Raw genomic sequence first — 14,845 nt, forward strand, 5'->3', positions numbered from 1 at the left:
TTCTAAAAATAGTTAATAATGTTTATTAAATGACAAGAATATTTGGCACAAAAGTACGCGTTAAAGTTACTTAACATTCAAGTTTCCGATCAGTCAAAGTTGTTGTGCGGACACATTCAGACAGCTATATTTTATTCAATCATGTACGCGTTTAAGTTTCTTTAAATACCCCAGGGATTTCTTCAGTTTCGAGTAATAAGCTTATCTCGGCAGAAACGGCCGCCCAAACAAAACGCAAGGTCTGGTCGAACATAATCTAGTTTTCTCTTCTTTTCTTGTTTCTCATATATGTGCTTGGCTTGCAAGATATCTTTTCAATTATTCACCGCTCCCCAATTTCTGAACTATTCTCGCTTTATTTGTGTTAATTTAGTGTAAACTTCGAAAATCAGTCAAGATTGAAAAAGTAGAAGGCAAAATTGTGGTCAGTGCACCGCCTATTGTAGAATATCTGAATACTTCCAACAACATGACCAGAGATATGCATAGAATCCTCCCGCCGTTTGGCAACCCTGTTACTACAAATACATTAGATAGGAGTAATAATTTAGAAGATGTGGAAGAAAAGTTAGCAGCAGCAGAGATATTGATTTCCAAATGGGACACAAATAAAAGCAGCAAAATGCTCTTTCAGAGCAACGCAGAAGAAATCCGTGTGTACATGGACTCAGTCGAAAATCTCCAACGGCTCATGGAACATTTGTCCGCCGGCGGAACCAACGCTGCCCAACTCGTCCGTGCGCAGCAGCTGATGAAACTATCGATGGCCCGTCTGCAGAACGAGTTTCATAAAATTATGTTATCTAACAGCGAACCCATCGATCCAGATCGGGAGTCATCGGCCCGACCGTCATCCTGTTCGAGCACAGAGGACAGCATCACTACTTCCACATGCTCTGACGGTGAAGATGATCGCAGTAGCGACTGCAGCTCCAGTTGCTCGTCAACAGACAGAGCATGCGAATTCGACATGGTTCCGTTGGACGCCGTGGTGGATCTCCGGAATATAGCGCAGCGCATGGCGAAGAATGGGTACGCGAGGGAATGTGTTCGAGTCTTCGCTCTCACCAGAAAATCCGTGGTGGAAGAGAGTTTATACAATCTGGGCGTAGAGAAGGTGAAATTGAACGATGTTCGAAAAATGGGGTGGAAAGTCCTGGATGAAAAGATCAAGAAATGGATTTACGCCGCCAAAATCAGTATCCGAATTCTGTTTGCCCGAGAGAAGCGGCTGTGCGTCGATGTGTTTGAGGGGCTTGATAAAATGAGAGATGCTTGTTTTGCTGAAATCGCCAAGGACCGCACAGCCAGGCTTCTCTCCTTCGCCGAGGCCGTGGCCGCCACGAGCCGGGCGCCCGAAAGAATGTTCAGGGTTCTTGACCTCTACGAAGCGCTTACCGATCTTATGCCCGACATAGAAGAAATCTATTCTCAAGAATCCGGCCGAAGTGTGCACGAGCAAGCCAACAGAATCCTGGCCCGGCTAGGTGAGGCGGCGAGGAGGATTTTGACGGAATTTGAGAGGGCCATTGAGAAGGAGAAATCTAAGGCCCCCGTTGCCGGCGGCACTGTTCATCCTCTCACCAGATACGTGATGAATTATCTCTCTTTTCTCTCCGATTACAAAGAAACTTTGGTAAACGTAATCACAGACGCGCCTGGAGAGCTACCCGACAAGGATCTGAACGATCCCTCTGCCCCGCTGTCCATCCGCCTCGGATGGACTGTCTTCCACATGCTGTGCACGCTCGACAAAATATCTGATCTGTATAAAGACGCCTCTCTGTCCCATCTCTTTCTCATGAACAATCGTTACTACGTATTACAAAAAGTGAATGGCTCAGAACTCAAATATATACTGGGGGAGGAATGGCTGAGAAACATTGGAAAGGCAGTACGCCGTGAATTATGATAGAACAAACGAGTAAGTTCCTGCGAATGGCGGAGTTTCGTCCAGGGAGGCTTTTGAAAGAGAGATCAAAGGGCTTGTTCAACTGAGCGAGGGAGGAAGTGAAGAGAAAGCATGGTGTGAATGGGTGGTAGCTTACGTCAGCCTGCGAGAGAAATTCCCTGAGAACTTGGTAACGTCATTAGCAGATTCAGAAGGCGGTGTCAAAGCGATACGGTCATCGTATAACGCGTGAATCTGTTGCCTGTGTTTTGGATTTTGTGGTGTTAGACTTTGTGGCATATATAATAAAGTAATTAAAAAAAATCCAGATAATTTTTTAAAAGGGGTATAAGATTTTATGTTAGACACGTTTCCTCTTACAGTCAATACTTGTTCAAATCAAACAAAAAGAAATGTCTGGCAGACTAACACGCGTCCCAAGTTTTTTGATATACGCGAATTTTTCAACTGACCCAATGCGATTAAAATTAATCTACTTTAATCTACTTTAAGACAAAGGTGATTTGATATTTATATTGCAATATGTTTTTCATCTATAGGTAATTTGATTGTTAGGAAAATTAGAAGAATGTGTTGTTTAATGGTGTATTATTAATATTACATGAAATACTAATTGGTAAATGAAACTTTGGATTGAAACTCTTTATATTTATATATGTATTTATGTGAATTAACAAAAAATTTAATTACAATTTTATGAAAATTTAATTACATTGAATGTATATGTTTTGATTAAGTAAATTTCAAAAGGGATCAAACCCTTACATAGCAGCCCAACAATAGAAAAGAGGGGTATCACGGGCTGTGAGAAAACCTAGCATTACGAAATGAGACCAACAAAAAAAAAACATAACCAGATAGAAACAAAAAACACAAAATGGGACGAAAACCAAAATACCAAGAAAATAAACCCCAAAAGTCGCAAACAAATGGTCTTATAGACTAGGGGTTTCAACAACCTACCACATGTAACAAATGGTAGGAGTAGCAACCAAGGACTTAACACTGACTTTTTCTTTTTTTACGAGACAACATCAAATCACTAGCGACTCAACAACTTCTCTAGATCTCTTTCACTTGGCATGTTTTCTTTCTCACTCATCCTATAGGATCTTCATCGAGGCCAATGTCTTGCTCGTCATCTCCCTGCTAAAGGAAACAACCTTTTCCAAGTTCTTCTTCAACATTTCCTGGTTACCCTGAATCATAGAGATAGACCTCTCCAAATTATTCTTTCCCTCCTTCGAGTCCACATTGGCTTTCAAAGACTTCACCTCCTTCAAAATATTCCCATCCATTGAGTCTGCTAGCCAAATCATTAGCCTCAAACCACACTTTGTCATCCTTGTCCTCAGAGGACCAACTCATAGCCATCACATCCACCTAAATTAAAGCCTCGAGCCTATTAATCTTTCTTTTAGCATTGTTTAGTGAGCCAACAACCATCTAATGATCTCATTTTTGCTTGTTATAGAACATTCATAATTCATTCACCTTGTTTGCAACCTCATCCAAACCATTAACATAATAGGGTGGAACTTAGAAACAATGAGACCACCAAAACCAAAATTGAGGAAACCCCTTTTTTGAAAGAGAGGCTTTTGACCAGAGTACCTAACCAATAGGAACAAGGGTCTTGAACTGATCAGAATAAAAATTTGAAAATATTATTATATATTTTCTGAGTTTGTCTATATGTTAGTAATTGGCATTTTTGAAGGCCTTCAGGGCATTTTTAGCCCTTGCAAGCAGTGAAAGGCATGCTCTTTTAAAATCTCATCTACAACTCTTGGAGACCTTTCCAACAAGTTAAACAGCTCGTAATTTCGAGTCCCGTGCAGAAAGTTATGCCTAGTTAAAGTTAGGATAAATTTTATATAGTTTTTTTTTTAAATTACATAGTTTTAGATTTTATTATGTAATAAACAAATGTGACTGTTGGACTTCGATTCTCAAGGGGTTTTTGTGACCCTTGGAATCTCATGAACTTCTATATGTTGGATTTTTGAATGGAATATATTACTTTTTGGCTTGCTTCAATTCTCTATTATCTTGTTCATCCACAACACCGCAGGTTCTCACTTAGGTGTTGTAATCCGAATCCATAAATTGGATCAGTGGTATCAGAGAAAGTTTGCTCCTGTATGCCATATCAAACGCGATCAACATATCAAAGATTGGGGTTGGAAACAAGGAATCCTTCAGACTACCTTCCTTTGAGATGCACACGATCGCAGATGGCTAAGTTGCAGACCGATGAAGATATTAAAGCATTGGTTGCTGATGCATTAACAAAACAACGAGAAGAAATGATGGAGCAGTTCAAGCAGATGCTGGAAAGTCATGGGTTACCCGCAAACCCACCATTCACAAGGTATACACCATTCAAGGTGCAAGTGAATTTTGATATACCCACCTTTCAATGAACGATTGATGCAGATGCCGTTGATGACTGGGTTTCAAAACTGGAAAGATATTTCTCTGTCAACTAGTTCTCAGATGAAGAGAAAATAAATTTCGCTCTTCTCAAAGCTGAAAATCACGTGAAAGATTCTTGGGAAGCGAAGTTAGCAACCAAGGCAACATAAATGGGCACTACGTTTATCTTTGATAAAAAAACCCACATGGGGAGAATTCATGGAGCACATAAAGGAAGAATATTTTCTTGTAGATACATATGAACAAAAATATATGCAGTGGAAATTGCTTCGACAGAAAAAAGACCAAACTGTTCAAGAATATACTAATCTGTTCCATGCTTTAACAACAAAACTTGGCATCAAAGATTGTGAGAAGCACCGAGTTTTAAAATATCAGAGTGGACTCCATAGGTATATTCAAACCGAAATGGAATTCCTGAACATAGAGAGTTTACCTAGTGCATATAAGTTTGCTACAAAAATTGAGGAGAAATTCAAACAGAAAGGAAGGAGGGATAACTTCACAAATAACAGATGGAAGAGCTCCAAGGAATCTCCTCCCAATTCACCAACGAAAAAGACATGGGGTATGAAGAAGACACAAGATAACAATATGTGGTGTGAATTCCATAAGAGTCCCTCTCACAACACAAAAGATTGCAAAACCATAAAAAGTTTAATGATGGAGACACATGAGGACAAGGAAGAACGTCAGGTGGTAGAATCTTTTCCAAAAGAAAGTCATGAAAAGGTCATTGAGGTTGATCCATACGCAATGGTAGCTACTAAAAAGATATTGCCCTAGGAGGATAAGGAGAGATTGTTTCACTCACAAATGTGGGTCGGAGGAGAAGCCCTGCACTTTATTGTTGATAGTGGAAGTTAAAAGAACCTAATATCAGCAGAGATCGTGAAAAGATTGAATCTAAAAACAATAACACATCCGCAACCATATTCTATGGGATGGGTAAGTCAAGGGAGAGAGATCCAAGTGCACCGGTAGTGTCGCATTTCCTAATCTATAAAGCCTTTCAAAGATGAAGTAATCTGTGATGTGGCTCCGTTAGATTTTTGTGATGTTTTGTTGGGACAACCATATATGTACCAGGGCCATGATGTCTATGAATCTAGACCTCACAACGTGACAATCAGATTAGGTGAGCAAAAATTATGAACACAAGAGGTAAGCCCTGCATACACTATCTCTTTGATTAGTTCTAAGCAAGGTAGGAGGTTGGTTGTCAAAACAGGAACATTCATATTATTAATGATTCATTCTGAAGAAGAAAGGAAGTCTGCATATGATTCCAATGACATCACAAACACCACAACACAACAGAAAAGATCAATGGACCAAATTTTGATAAAAAATAAGAATTTGTTTAAGTTGCCAACTGGGGTACCTACACACTGCCAAGTAAAACACACTATTGGTTTGATACCAGGAACATAACCAATAAAGGGTAAAATTTTAAAGATATTTTAATATGGATGAAGTTATAGGTCACAAGAAATCTCACTCTATACTATTAAAACAAGAATTCTCTTGTTCAACTAAAAAAATTATTTTTAGAGCTCCTTTTCTAAAACAGAATATCTTGTGAGTTGTGTTTGTAGAGAGAATGGTTGCACTTGGGTAATATTAGCTATAGTGATGGATATGTAGAGAAAATTAATTTATTGATAATTTAAAGGAACGTGTGAATTTTGGAAAGTAAGTATGTATGATTAAAAATTGAAAGGATAATTTTTGGATTTCCTTCCAACATATTATTAAGTAAAGTCATAATATCAATATATTTATTAATTTCTTATAGTATGATAAATTGTAATCCGGCAATCATGACATCCATTTGAATTAGAATCCACAATACAAATGAAATATTCATTTAATTGATTATCAAGGTTTAAGTATCTATTTGTATATTCCCTAGAATTTGGTATTTTTCTTCTCTTGGTAAATGTAAAATTTACAACCTACAACTACACTTTTATAAGATATCAATAATACATTACATATCTAGAACAATCTAAGATATACATATAACCGTTTTTTGAACATGAACTATAATATCGTTCTCCATTGTTGATCACTTAATTTTATTTGTAAATAAATAGGATATTTGATGTCAAATATACAAGTTTATAATCAATAAATAATTTTGTAAGGAAAATTCAATTACATCAATTTATTTATTAATGAGTTTAGATAAAACAACAATGATTCTATTGACACCCTACCCTTGAAAAGTAAAGCCAAGATACAAAGAGATATAATATATAGATTAAAAATAATAATTCTACATTAGATAAAATTTAACATTATGTTTGGTTCAAAATTGATACCCAAGTTTTATCACTAAAAATATCTATTATTGCTTAAAAAGACCCATCTAATCTTTTAATTATGTTGCAAAATTCAATTTTTCTATTATTCCATGTGAAATTACCACTCTTTAAGATGATGTTTATTAGTAACATTCATTAACAAATTCTTTAAAATATTTTGAGATTGTGTTTTCAATCCTAGATTTGTATGTATTAAACTTACTTTAAATTCCAAGGTTTTCAATAAAGAAATGGCCACCCAAAGAAAACATGAGCTCTGGTCAAACATAATTTATTTTGTTTGCGTTGCAATATTTCCATGCGTTTCTTCACTAGTCCAATTTGTTGAACCCCCTGTCAGTTTATTTGTGTTCATTAAGTTTAAACCTAAAGAAGTACGCCAAATTGTGATTATAATCCTCCTCATGACTAAAGACATTCTTAGAATCCTCCTCATATTTGGAAACCCTAATTTGTTGATAATTTAGAGGAATGTATATTTTTAAAATCTAATAATGAAAATGAAGGATGATTTCTTGATTTGATACGAACATATTATCAAGGTATGCAATCATGAAAAACATTAGTATTAAATTTCACAATACAAATGAAATATTCATTTCATTGGATATGAATGTTCAAGTACATATTCATATATTCCCTATAATTTGACATTTTTGTTCTCTTGGTGAATAGATATACAAAAATTTAAGCTACAAGTGCACTCTATAAGATATTAATAACAAATAAATATACATCATAATATCTAGGAAAATCCAAGGTATAGCACATAACCTTGGTTGAACATGGACTACAATATCCTTGGTTATAGAGTTTGGAGACTTCCTCTTGTAAATTGATTGTCTATTTTTTATTTTTTATTTTTTTTCTTTATTACTTCAAATGAAGTGAACATTTTTTCATATATTTTTCTATTAGAAATCTAATTTTTAATTTCACTTATAATGTCACAAAAATTTTAAGAACGATTTTTAATTATAAATATTGAATATTAAAAAACTCACCTATGTTTTTCAACAAAAATTAGAGAAATAAATTTGCATAGTAAAAGTTGTATTATGTTCACAAAAATACATTTTTTTATGACAATGGTGGTGAAACTTGTAAAATATTTAAGAATATTTTTTTAATATATGTGATGAAGACAAGCAACCTATAAATTGAGTCGTTAAGAAAAACAAAGTATGAAAGTATAAGGAGTTATGACTTTGATAAATCCTTCCATCATTGGAGATTTGTTTTGATGTTTACAAGAGTGTACATTGGCTTGAAACACCTTAAAAATATAGAAAAATATTTAACATTCTTACTCTTCTATTTTTTTTTATTCTATAATAAAAGTTGTATTATGTTCACAAAAATACATTTTTTTATGACAATTGTGGTGAAACTTGTAAAATATTTAAGAATATTTTTGTAATATATGTGATGAAGACAACCAAACTACAAATATAGTCGTTAAGAAAAACAAAGTATGAAAGTATAAGAAGTTATGACTTTGATAAATCCTTCCATCATTGAAGATTCATTTTGATGTTTGCAAGAGTGTACATTGGCTTGGAAAACCTTAAAAATATAGAAAAATATTTAAAATTCTTACTTTTTAAAAAAAAAATTATTCTACTAGAATTTTTTAAAACATTGCTTAATTTTATTATAGAATATATTATGAAGACTAAGTGTGTATCTATATTAAATCACTTGTAAAGCTTTGTTTTCTTGTATTTTCAATTCAGGATACTCAAGTGCTGTAGTAGTGATGTTATAAATCCAATTATTATGATTATTTATGTATCTTTTAGTTTATTCCAATTAATAATTTGTTAATTATTTTAGGTGACTATCATAAAGGAAACTCAGCTATACATAGTGATAACTCTTTTTTCTTCTTACACTTATCAAGTCTTTTTTTTTTGGTTTCCTATGGCTGGCTAGGGGAAACCCTAACCATTTTATTATGATCTTATGTTGCAAGGCTTACATTGGAGAGGTGAGGATGTGTGTTAGGTGCGGGGGTAGGCATGTTGTTTGGTGTTGTTTTGGCTTGTTTCATGGGCTACCATAAGGTGATTTTTTGGGGTTTGGCGTAGTGTCCTTTTGGCCCTGCATGTGGACTTTGATTGTCGTTGTTCCTTGTGATCTATTATGCTTCATGCGGGTTGTTGGTGGGGGTTTTTCTTGTTTTAGTTTGGGGGGCTCTTCTTGCCTAGTTTGTTTGGTTTTAGCGACCTTTCTTCTTCTCACATGGCTAATTGGGGTGTTTCGGGGGATGTTGTATACCAAGAGACACAATTTTCTTCTAATTCTTCTCTGTTGTTGCATGCAAATGATATGGATCCTTTGTCCAAACCCTTGAAGGGTGATACATCCAAAGGTGCTTCCAAGATTAACAAGGTTAATGGGTGCCTAGAAAGAAGTTTGGATCGTTTGGTCTTGGTTGTTCAACCTAAAACTATCTTAGAGCATGTTACTTATTGGATCAATCACACTCTCATATGTAAATTCATGGGGTTATGCCTTTCTTTACTAGTTTTAGGATCTTGGGCTCAGAGGGTTTGGAATGTTGTTGGAGAAATGGAGATCTTGGTAGCTATGAACAATTATAAATTCTAGTTGTTTTCTCCTTCATAATGGATCAAAATAAATCTTTTGAAGGATGTCCATATTTTTTCAATCAGGTTGGATTACTCATCAAACCCTAGCATGCAAGGTTTAATTATGATGAGGAGCTCCCTTCATGAGTTCCTGTTTGGGTTTGTCGCCCTAGACTTTCGCTTGAATACTGGAAAGGTGATATCTTTTAGTCAATTGCTATTTTGCTTGTTAAACCTGTCAGATCTTCATCCCAAACTCAGGATCGAAAGGTAATTTCTTATGCATGCACATTTGTTGAGATTGATTTAAATAACCCTTTGCCAAATTCAATTGAAATCTACTTAGGAGCTTCTTCTTGGGTCCAATAGTTGGACTAAAAAACATTGCCCTTCAGATGTAAAATTTTCCATGAGTATGGGCATTTATAAAGGAAATGCCCTCATTTTAACTAGTCAATGGAGGCACCTAATGGCCCTTCTAAATCTTCTCCAAGGATGGTTAAGGGGAAGGCTCCTTTGTAATTAGATATTGTGGATATGGATGATTTTATTCCTACAAACCCTGAAAATAGAGGTAGAGGTCACAAGAGGACTTTGCGAGATAGGCAAAATGATGAGAACTTTAAATGGTTTGTTGTGTTGGATGATCTGATTTAGGAGGAAGGTATTCCTATGGAGCTATCCTCAAGAGATAGATAAATTGGAGAGGTTGATCAAGCAGTTGGGGAGAATAATGATTCTATCCTTCCTCCAAGGAACCACCAGGAGGTGCAGATGGATACTGATTTGTCTCCACTACCCCCTGACAAGTCAATCCCTATTAGTTAGAGGACTTCAAAGGAGGGTGTTATAGCTAGTAGTCAAGTATCTACCCTACTTATGAGGTCCCTTTATTCAAGGAAGAATGATAAGGCTTCCAAGGGGTTAGGTTTGTAACATAAATCTACTAAGAAAGGGCTTCCGAAAAAACCTTTGAAGACTAGTCATAAAACAAACCATGAAAAGGTTAAATTAGTTGGTGATACATTGGTGGAGTCTGGATCAGTGAGAACCATTGATTCACATTTTTACTAGCCTCATAAATGATTGTGGTATCTTGGAATGTGAGGGGTATGAACAACATCCCTAGACAAAAGGTTGTTCGGGATTTCCTAGCTACTCATTATCCAGATGTTCTCTTTATCCAAGAGACTAAATTGACTATGGATGGTATGTTGGATAGAACTCCTATAATTTGGGCTCATGGATCTTCTCAGTGCATCGAAGTCATGGATAATTCTAGTGGGTTGGTTTTTTTATGGAATCCAAGAAAGGTGGTCCCTTTATGGTGGATTGTGTGTCGTTCTTCTATCTTTGTGATCACCTCTAGTCTTGTTGCTAGTGAAATATATCTTTTCACTAATATTTATGCTCCTACGAATTTGTTGGGAAAGTATCAACTAGGGGAACACATTAGATATGTTCAATCTCTAGTGCCTTCTCTTCCTTAGATCCTTGGAGGGGATTTAAATGCAGTTTGTTGCCTTGAGGAAAAAAGGGGGGCTTAGTTCGGCTTCATTCATTTTCTCTCTTTCTTAACTCTAATATTGATTTTCTAAAAGGTATTGATGTGAAACCAAATAATGGTGTCTTCAATTAGAACAATAGATGGTGTGGTGAGGAGGCAATTTCTAAGAGGTTATATCGATTCTTGGTCTCTTGCTTTTGGTTGGGCACCATTTGGTCTACCTTCTTTGAGATTTTGGATTGGAGGGGCTTAGACCATTGGCTGATCAAACTCTCATCAGTTAATTTTAGAGCTTCAAAGAATCCTTCCTTCAAGTTTCAACTTATGTAGCTACGTAACCAGTCTCTCCAAGATTTGATGCCTATTTGGTGGTATGAGGGTAGGCCTGCATATCAGAGGGCTATGTACTCTTTTGTCAAAATATTGTAATATGTTAAATATAATCTTAAATAGTGGATCTTGCAATGCTTTAGCAATCTTCGATCTAATAAAATGAATGGTCAAGCTCGAATGGATAGCATTACTCACCTTATTCAAGATCAAGGGCTTACCTTGGAGCTGCAGAGAGAGGAAACTTTAGCTGTTAAAGATTTGGAAGAATGGGAGTTTCGTGAGGAGATTTTTTGGAAGGAGAAATATCGTATTCACTGGCTCCAAGAGGGTGATAGAAACACATCTTTCTTCCACAATTTTGTTAAGGCTCGACGAAATGGTAATCTCATTACTTCTCTTGTTACCTCTGAAGGTGTGCAACTCTCCTCCAAATGGGATATTTCCTAGGAAGTTTCTCATTATTTTTGGACTTTATTCACTAAGGACTCTTTCCCATCTTAGGAAGAGGAAAGATCTATTTTGGCTTGCATTTCTTCCATGGTTTCTCTAGCGATGAATGATACTCTTATCCATCCCATCATGCTCCAAGAGCTCGAGGACATTGTGTTTCATATGAAAAAAGGTAAGGCCCAAGGATAATATGCTTTTTCTAGAGGTGGCTAAGAAGTCTCATTGAAACAGGAAAATGCTAAGAGCTTTGAATTCTACTTTTATTACTCTCATTCCTAAATAGGATAGTGCTTATAAACTTTACCGGTTTCATCCCATTTCCCTTCGCAATGTTGTTTATAAAATTGTGATGTAGTCAAGGCAAGGAGATCAAATGAAGGACAATCCAACCATGCAGCCTAACACATAAACCATGCCAAATATACCGGTAACCGGTAATACAATGCCAGAATAGTAGAAAAAACAACTGGTAACAACACATAACACATAACTAGTAAACAACATGAATAAATCTTATTACAGTCTGAAGGATTACACATGCCACAAGCTGGATTGCAGTCCAGGATACAAATAATGCTTACAACATAATTACAAGATCCGTAGATCATCTACATATCAGATTGACATCCGGAAATAGTCTGTCAGTTCTACCCTAATCCGGACCTCAACCTTCCAACCTTAGTCCACCAGTTCAGAATCTCACTGGATCTACATCTTCGCTCGAACTCTAAGTTTTGTCTTCAATATTCGGTCTTTTTTCTCCTCAAATTATTTGCAAGCTTCATTTATACCATTCGCAAATATTTACAACTCAATCAAGTTGGCCCAAAGACCAACCGGTTCATGAAACATGCAACAGTAACAAGTCAGCTCCAATTACCAAGAACAACTCCAAAATGCATAGGACAATGTATGGTCCTCTAGGAACATCGAACATGGCATAAGAAACATGAATCAATGATCCACAAGTCATGGAGATCAACTGCAACCCGATCCAACTCGCTCAACACATTGCCAGACTAACCAGTAAGATTATATCAATGAGGCCAATACCAAAATCGATAACTCATCAGGATCAAAGCCAAAAAACCATGAAACTCAAACATGACACATACAATGAACACAAGGGAATGAATCCAAAACCACAACTCTAAACACTCAAACAAGAAGAAATTCCATAATCTCAAGCAATTCCACTGAAAACTACCTCAATCGATATGAACTAGACCGGTGCTTCTGCATCAGACTCTCCGGGTTAACTGAAAAGTGAGTCCCATAACTTGATCTAGTTCAGCGATTGATCAATAGGTACTTGCAATTGCCTCAGGGGTTTGACGATCAGACCACAGCTTTTGGTTGCGTCTCCATGACGATCTACCAGTCCAAACTGTAGCCTGTCTCAATCGGTGATCTATTCAAGTATCCACCCACTAACTGCCTCAAGCTCAAGTTACAGGATCAATGATCTACTTGCAAACCTTTCTCTACCTCACAATCAACGATCTGAACAAGTCCACAAGTTGCCTCAACTTTCACTTTAACCAACCAGTGCATAACTAGGTCCTCCAATAACAGGTTCACAAACTAGCTCTAATACCATTTGATGTAGTCAAGGCAGGGAGATCCAATGAAGGACAACCCAAACTTGTAGCCTAACACATAAATCATGCCAAATATACTGGTAACCAATAATACAATGCTAGAAATAGCAGAAAGAACAACTGATAATAACACATAACACATAACCAGTAAACAACATGAATAAATCTTATTATAGTCTGAAGGATTACACATGCCACAAGTTGGATCACAGTCCAGGATACAAATAATTCTTACAATACAATTACAAGATCCACAGATCATCCACATATCAGATCGGCCTTCAGAAATAGTCTGTCAGTTCTACCCTAATCCGGACCTCATCCTTCTGGCCTCAGTCCACTGCTTTAGAATCTCGTTGGATCTACATCTTCGCTCGATCTCTAAACTTTGTCTTCAATCTTCGGTCTTCTATCTCCTCAAATAATTTGAAAGCTTCATTTATACCATCCGCAAATATTTACAGCTCAATCAAGTCAGCCCCAAGAGCAATCGATTCAAGAAATGTGCAACGGTAACAAGTCGGCTCCAATTACCAAGAACAACTCCAAAATGCATAGGACAATGCACGGTCCTCCGGGAACATCGGACACGGCATAAGAAACATGAATCAACGATCCATAAGTCACGAATATCAACCACAACCTGATCCAACTCAACTCAACACACTGCCAAGCTAACTGGTAAGAACATATCAACCGGGCCAATACCGGAATTGATAACTCACCGAGATCAAAGCCAGAAAGCCATGAAACTTGAATATGACACAGACAACGAACACTCAAATAAGAAGAAATGCCACGATCTCAAGCAATTCCATTGAAAACTACCTCAACTAGTAAGAACTAGATAGGTGCTCCTGCATCAAATTGTCACTAAATTGATTGTAGACTATCTGAAGGTGTGTCTCAATGCTCTGATTTCTCATTAACAAGGGAGATTTGTTGACAAATTTTTTATGGTACTATGATTATTGCAAAGGCTATTCATTCTATGGTGACCTCTAAAGATAAGGCCATGTTTATTAAAATTGATATGGCAAAAGCCTATGACAGAGTTAAATGGTCATTTCTTTGGAAGATTTTATTGGCTTTTGTATGTAATCGATGGACTAGACCATGAGCTATGTTTCCACTACCTCTTTTTCTATTTTAATCAGTGGGGAGCTGGCTAATCTACTTAGTGCTTCAAGAGGTCTTAGGAAGGGAGACCCTCCTATCTCATTACTTGTTTATTATCATGGCTGAGGAACTTGGTAGATTTATTCATTTTTGAGTTTATCATGGTCTCCTATAGGGTTGGAGATGGTCAGATAGTCTACCTCCTATTTCCCACCCCCAATTTGTGGATGATACCGTGCTAATGGGCGTAGCTAGAATTAATGAAGCTACTAACTTCAAGAGAACTTTGGATACTTATTTGGCTACCTCTTGTAAAAAAATAATGAGGACAAGTCTTCTATAGTTTTCTTTAATTCTCCCCGTCTGATCTAGGTTAGAATTGTTCACATTATTTGATTTCAAGTTGGTTCCCTCCCTCTGATTTACCTTGGGATCGCCCTTGGCCTAAGTGTTCATCGAAGAGAGTTTTGGCAAAAGATTTTGGATAAATTTCGCAAAAAGGTCAATCATTGGACCTATAGATGGCTTTCCACTGATGGAAGGGTCACTCTTTTGAAGGT

At 36.6% G+C, this 14,845-nt stretch overlaps 1 protein-coding gene across 1 annotated transcript; it reads left to right on the top strand.

The window, feature by feature from the left end:
- The first annotated feature begins 213 nt into the window (after positions 1-213).
- Positions 214-2,250, top strand: LOC131035335 (exocyst complex component EXO70H1). Its single transcript, XM_057967012.2, has one exon. It carries the CDS (start codon positions 470-472, stop codon positions 1,910-1,912), a length of 1,443 nt encoding a protein of 480 aa, XP_057822995.2. The 5' UTR covers positions 214-469; the 3' UTR covers positions 1,913-2,250.
- Positions 2,251-14,845: the final 12,595 nt, after the last annotated feature.

This window comes from Cryptomeria japonica, chromosome 1, assembly GCF_030272615.1.
Source record: "Cryptomeria japonica chromosome 1, Sugi_1.0, whole genome shotgun sequence".
In the NCBI taxonomy this organism is placed as follows: Eukaryota; Viridiplantae; Streptophyta; class Pinopsida; order Cupressales; family Cupressaceae; genus Cryptomeria; species Cryptomeria japonica.

What these genes read in the sequence shown, in the direction of transcription:
- LOC131035335 (XM_057967012.2), top strand. Translation starts at nt 470, where the DNA reads ATGACCAGAGATATGCATAGAATCCTCCCGCCGTTTGGCAACCCTGTT.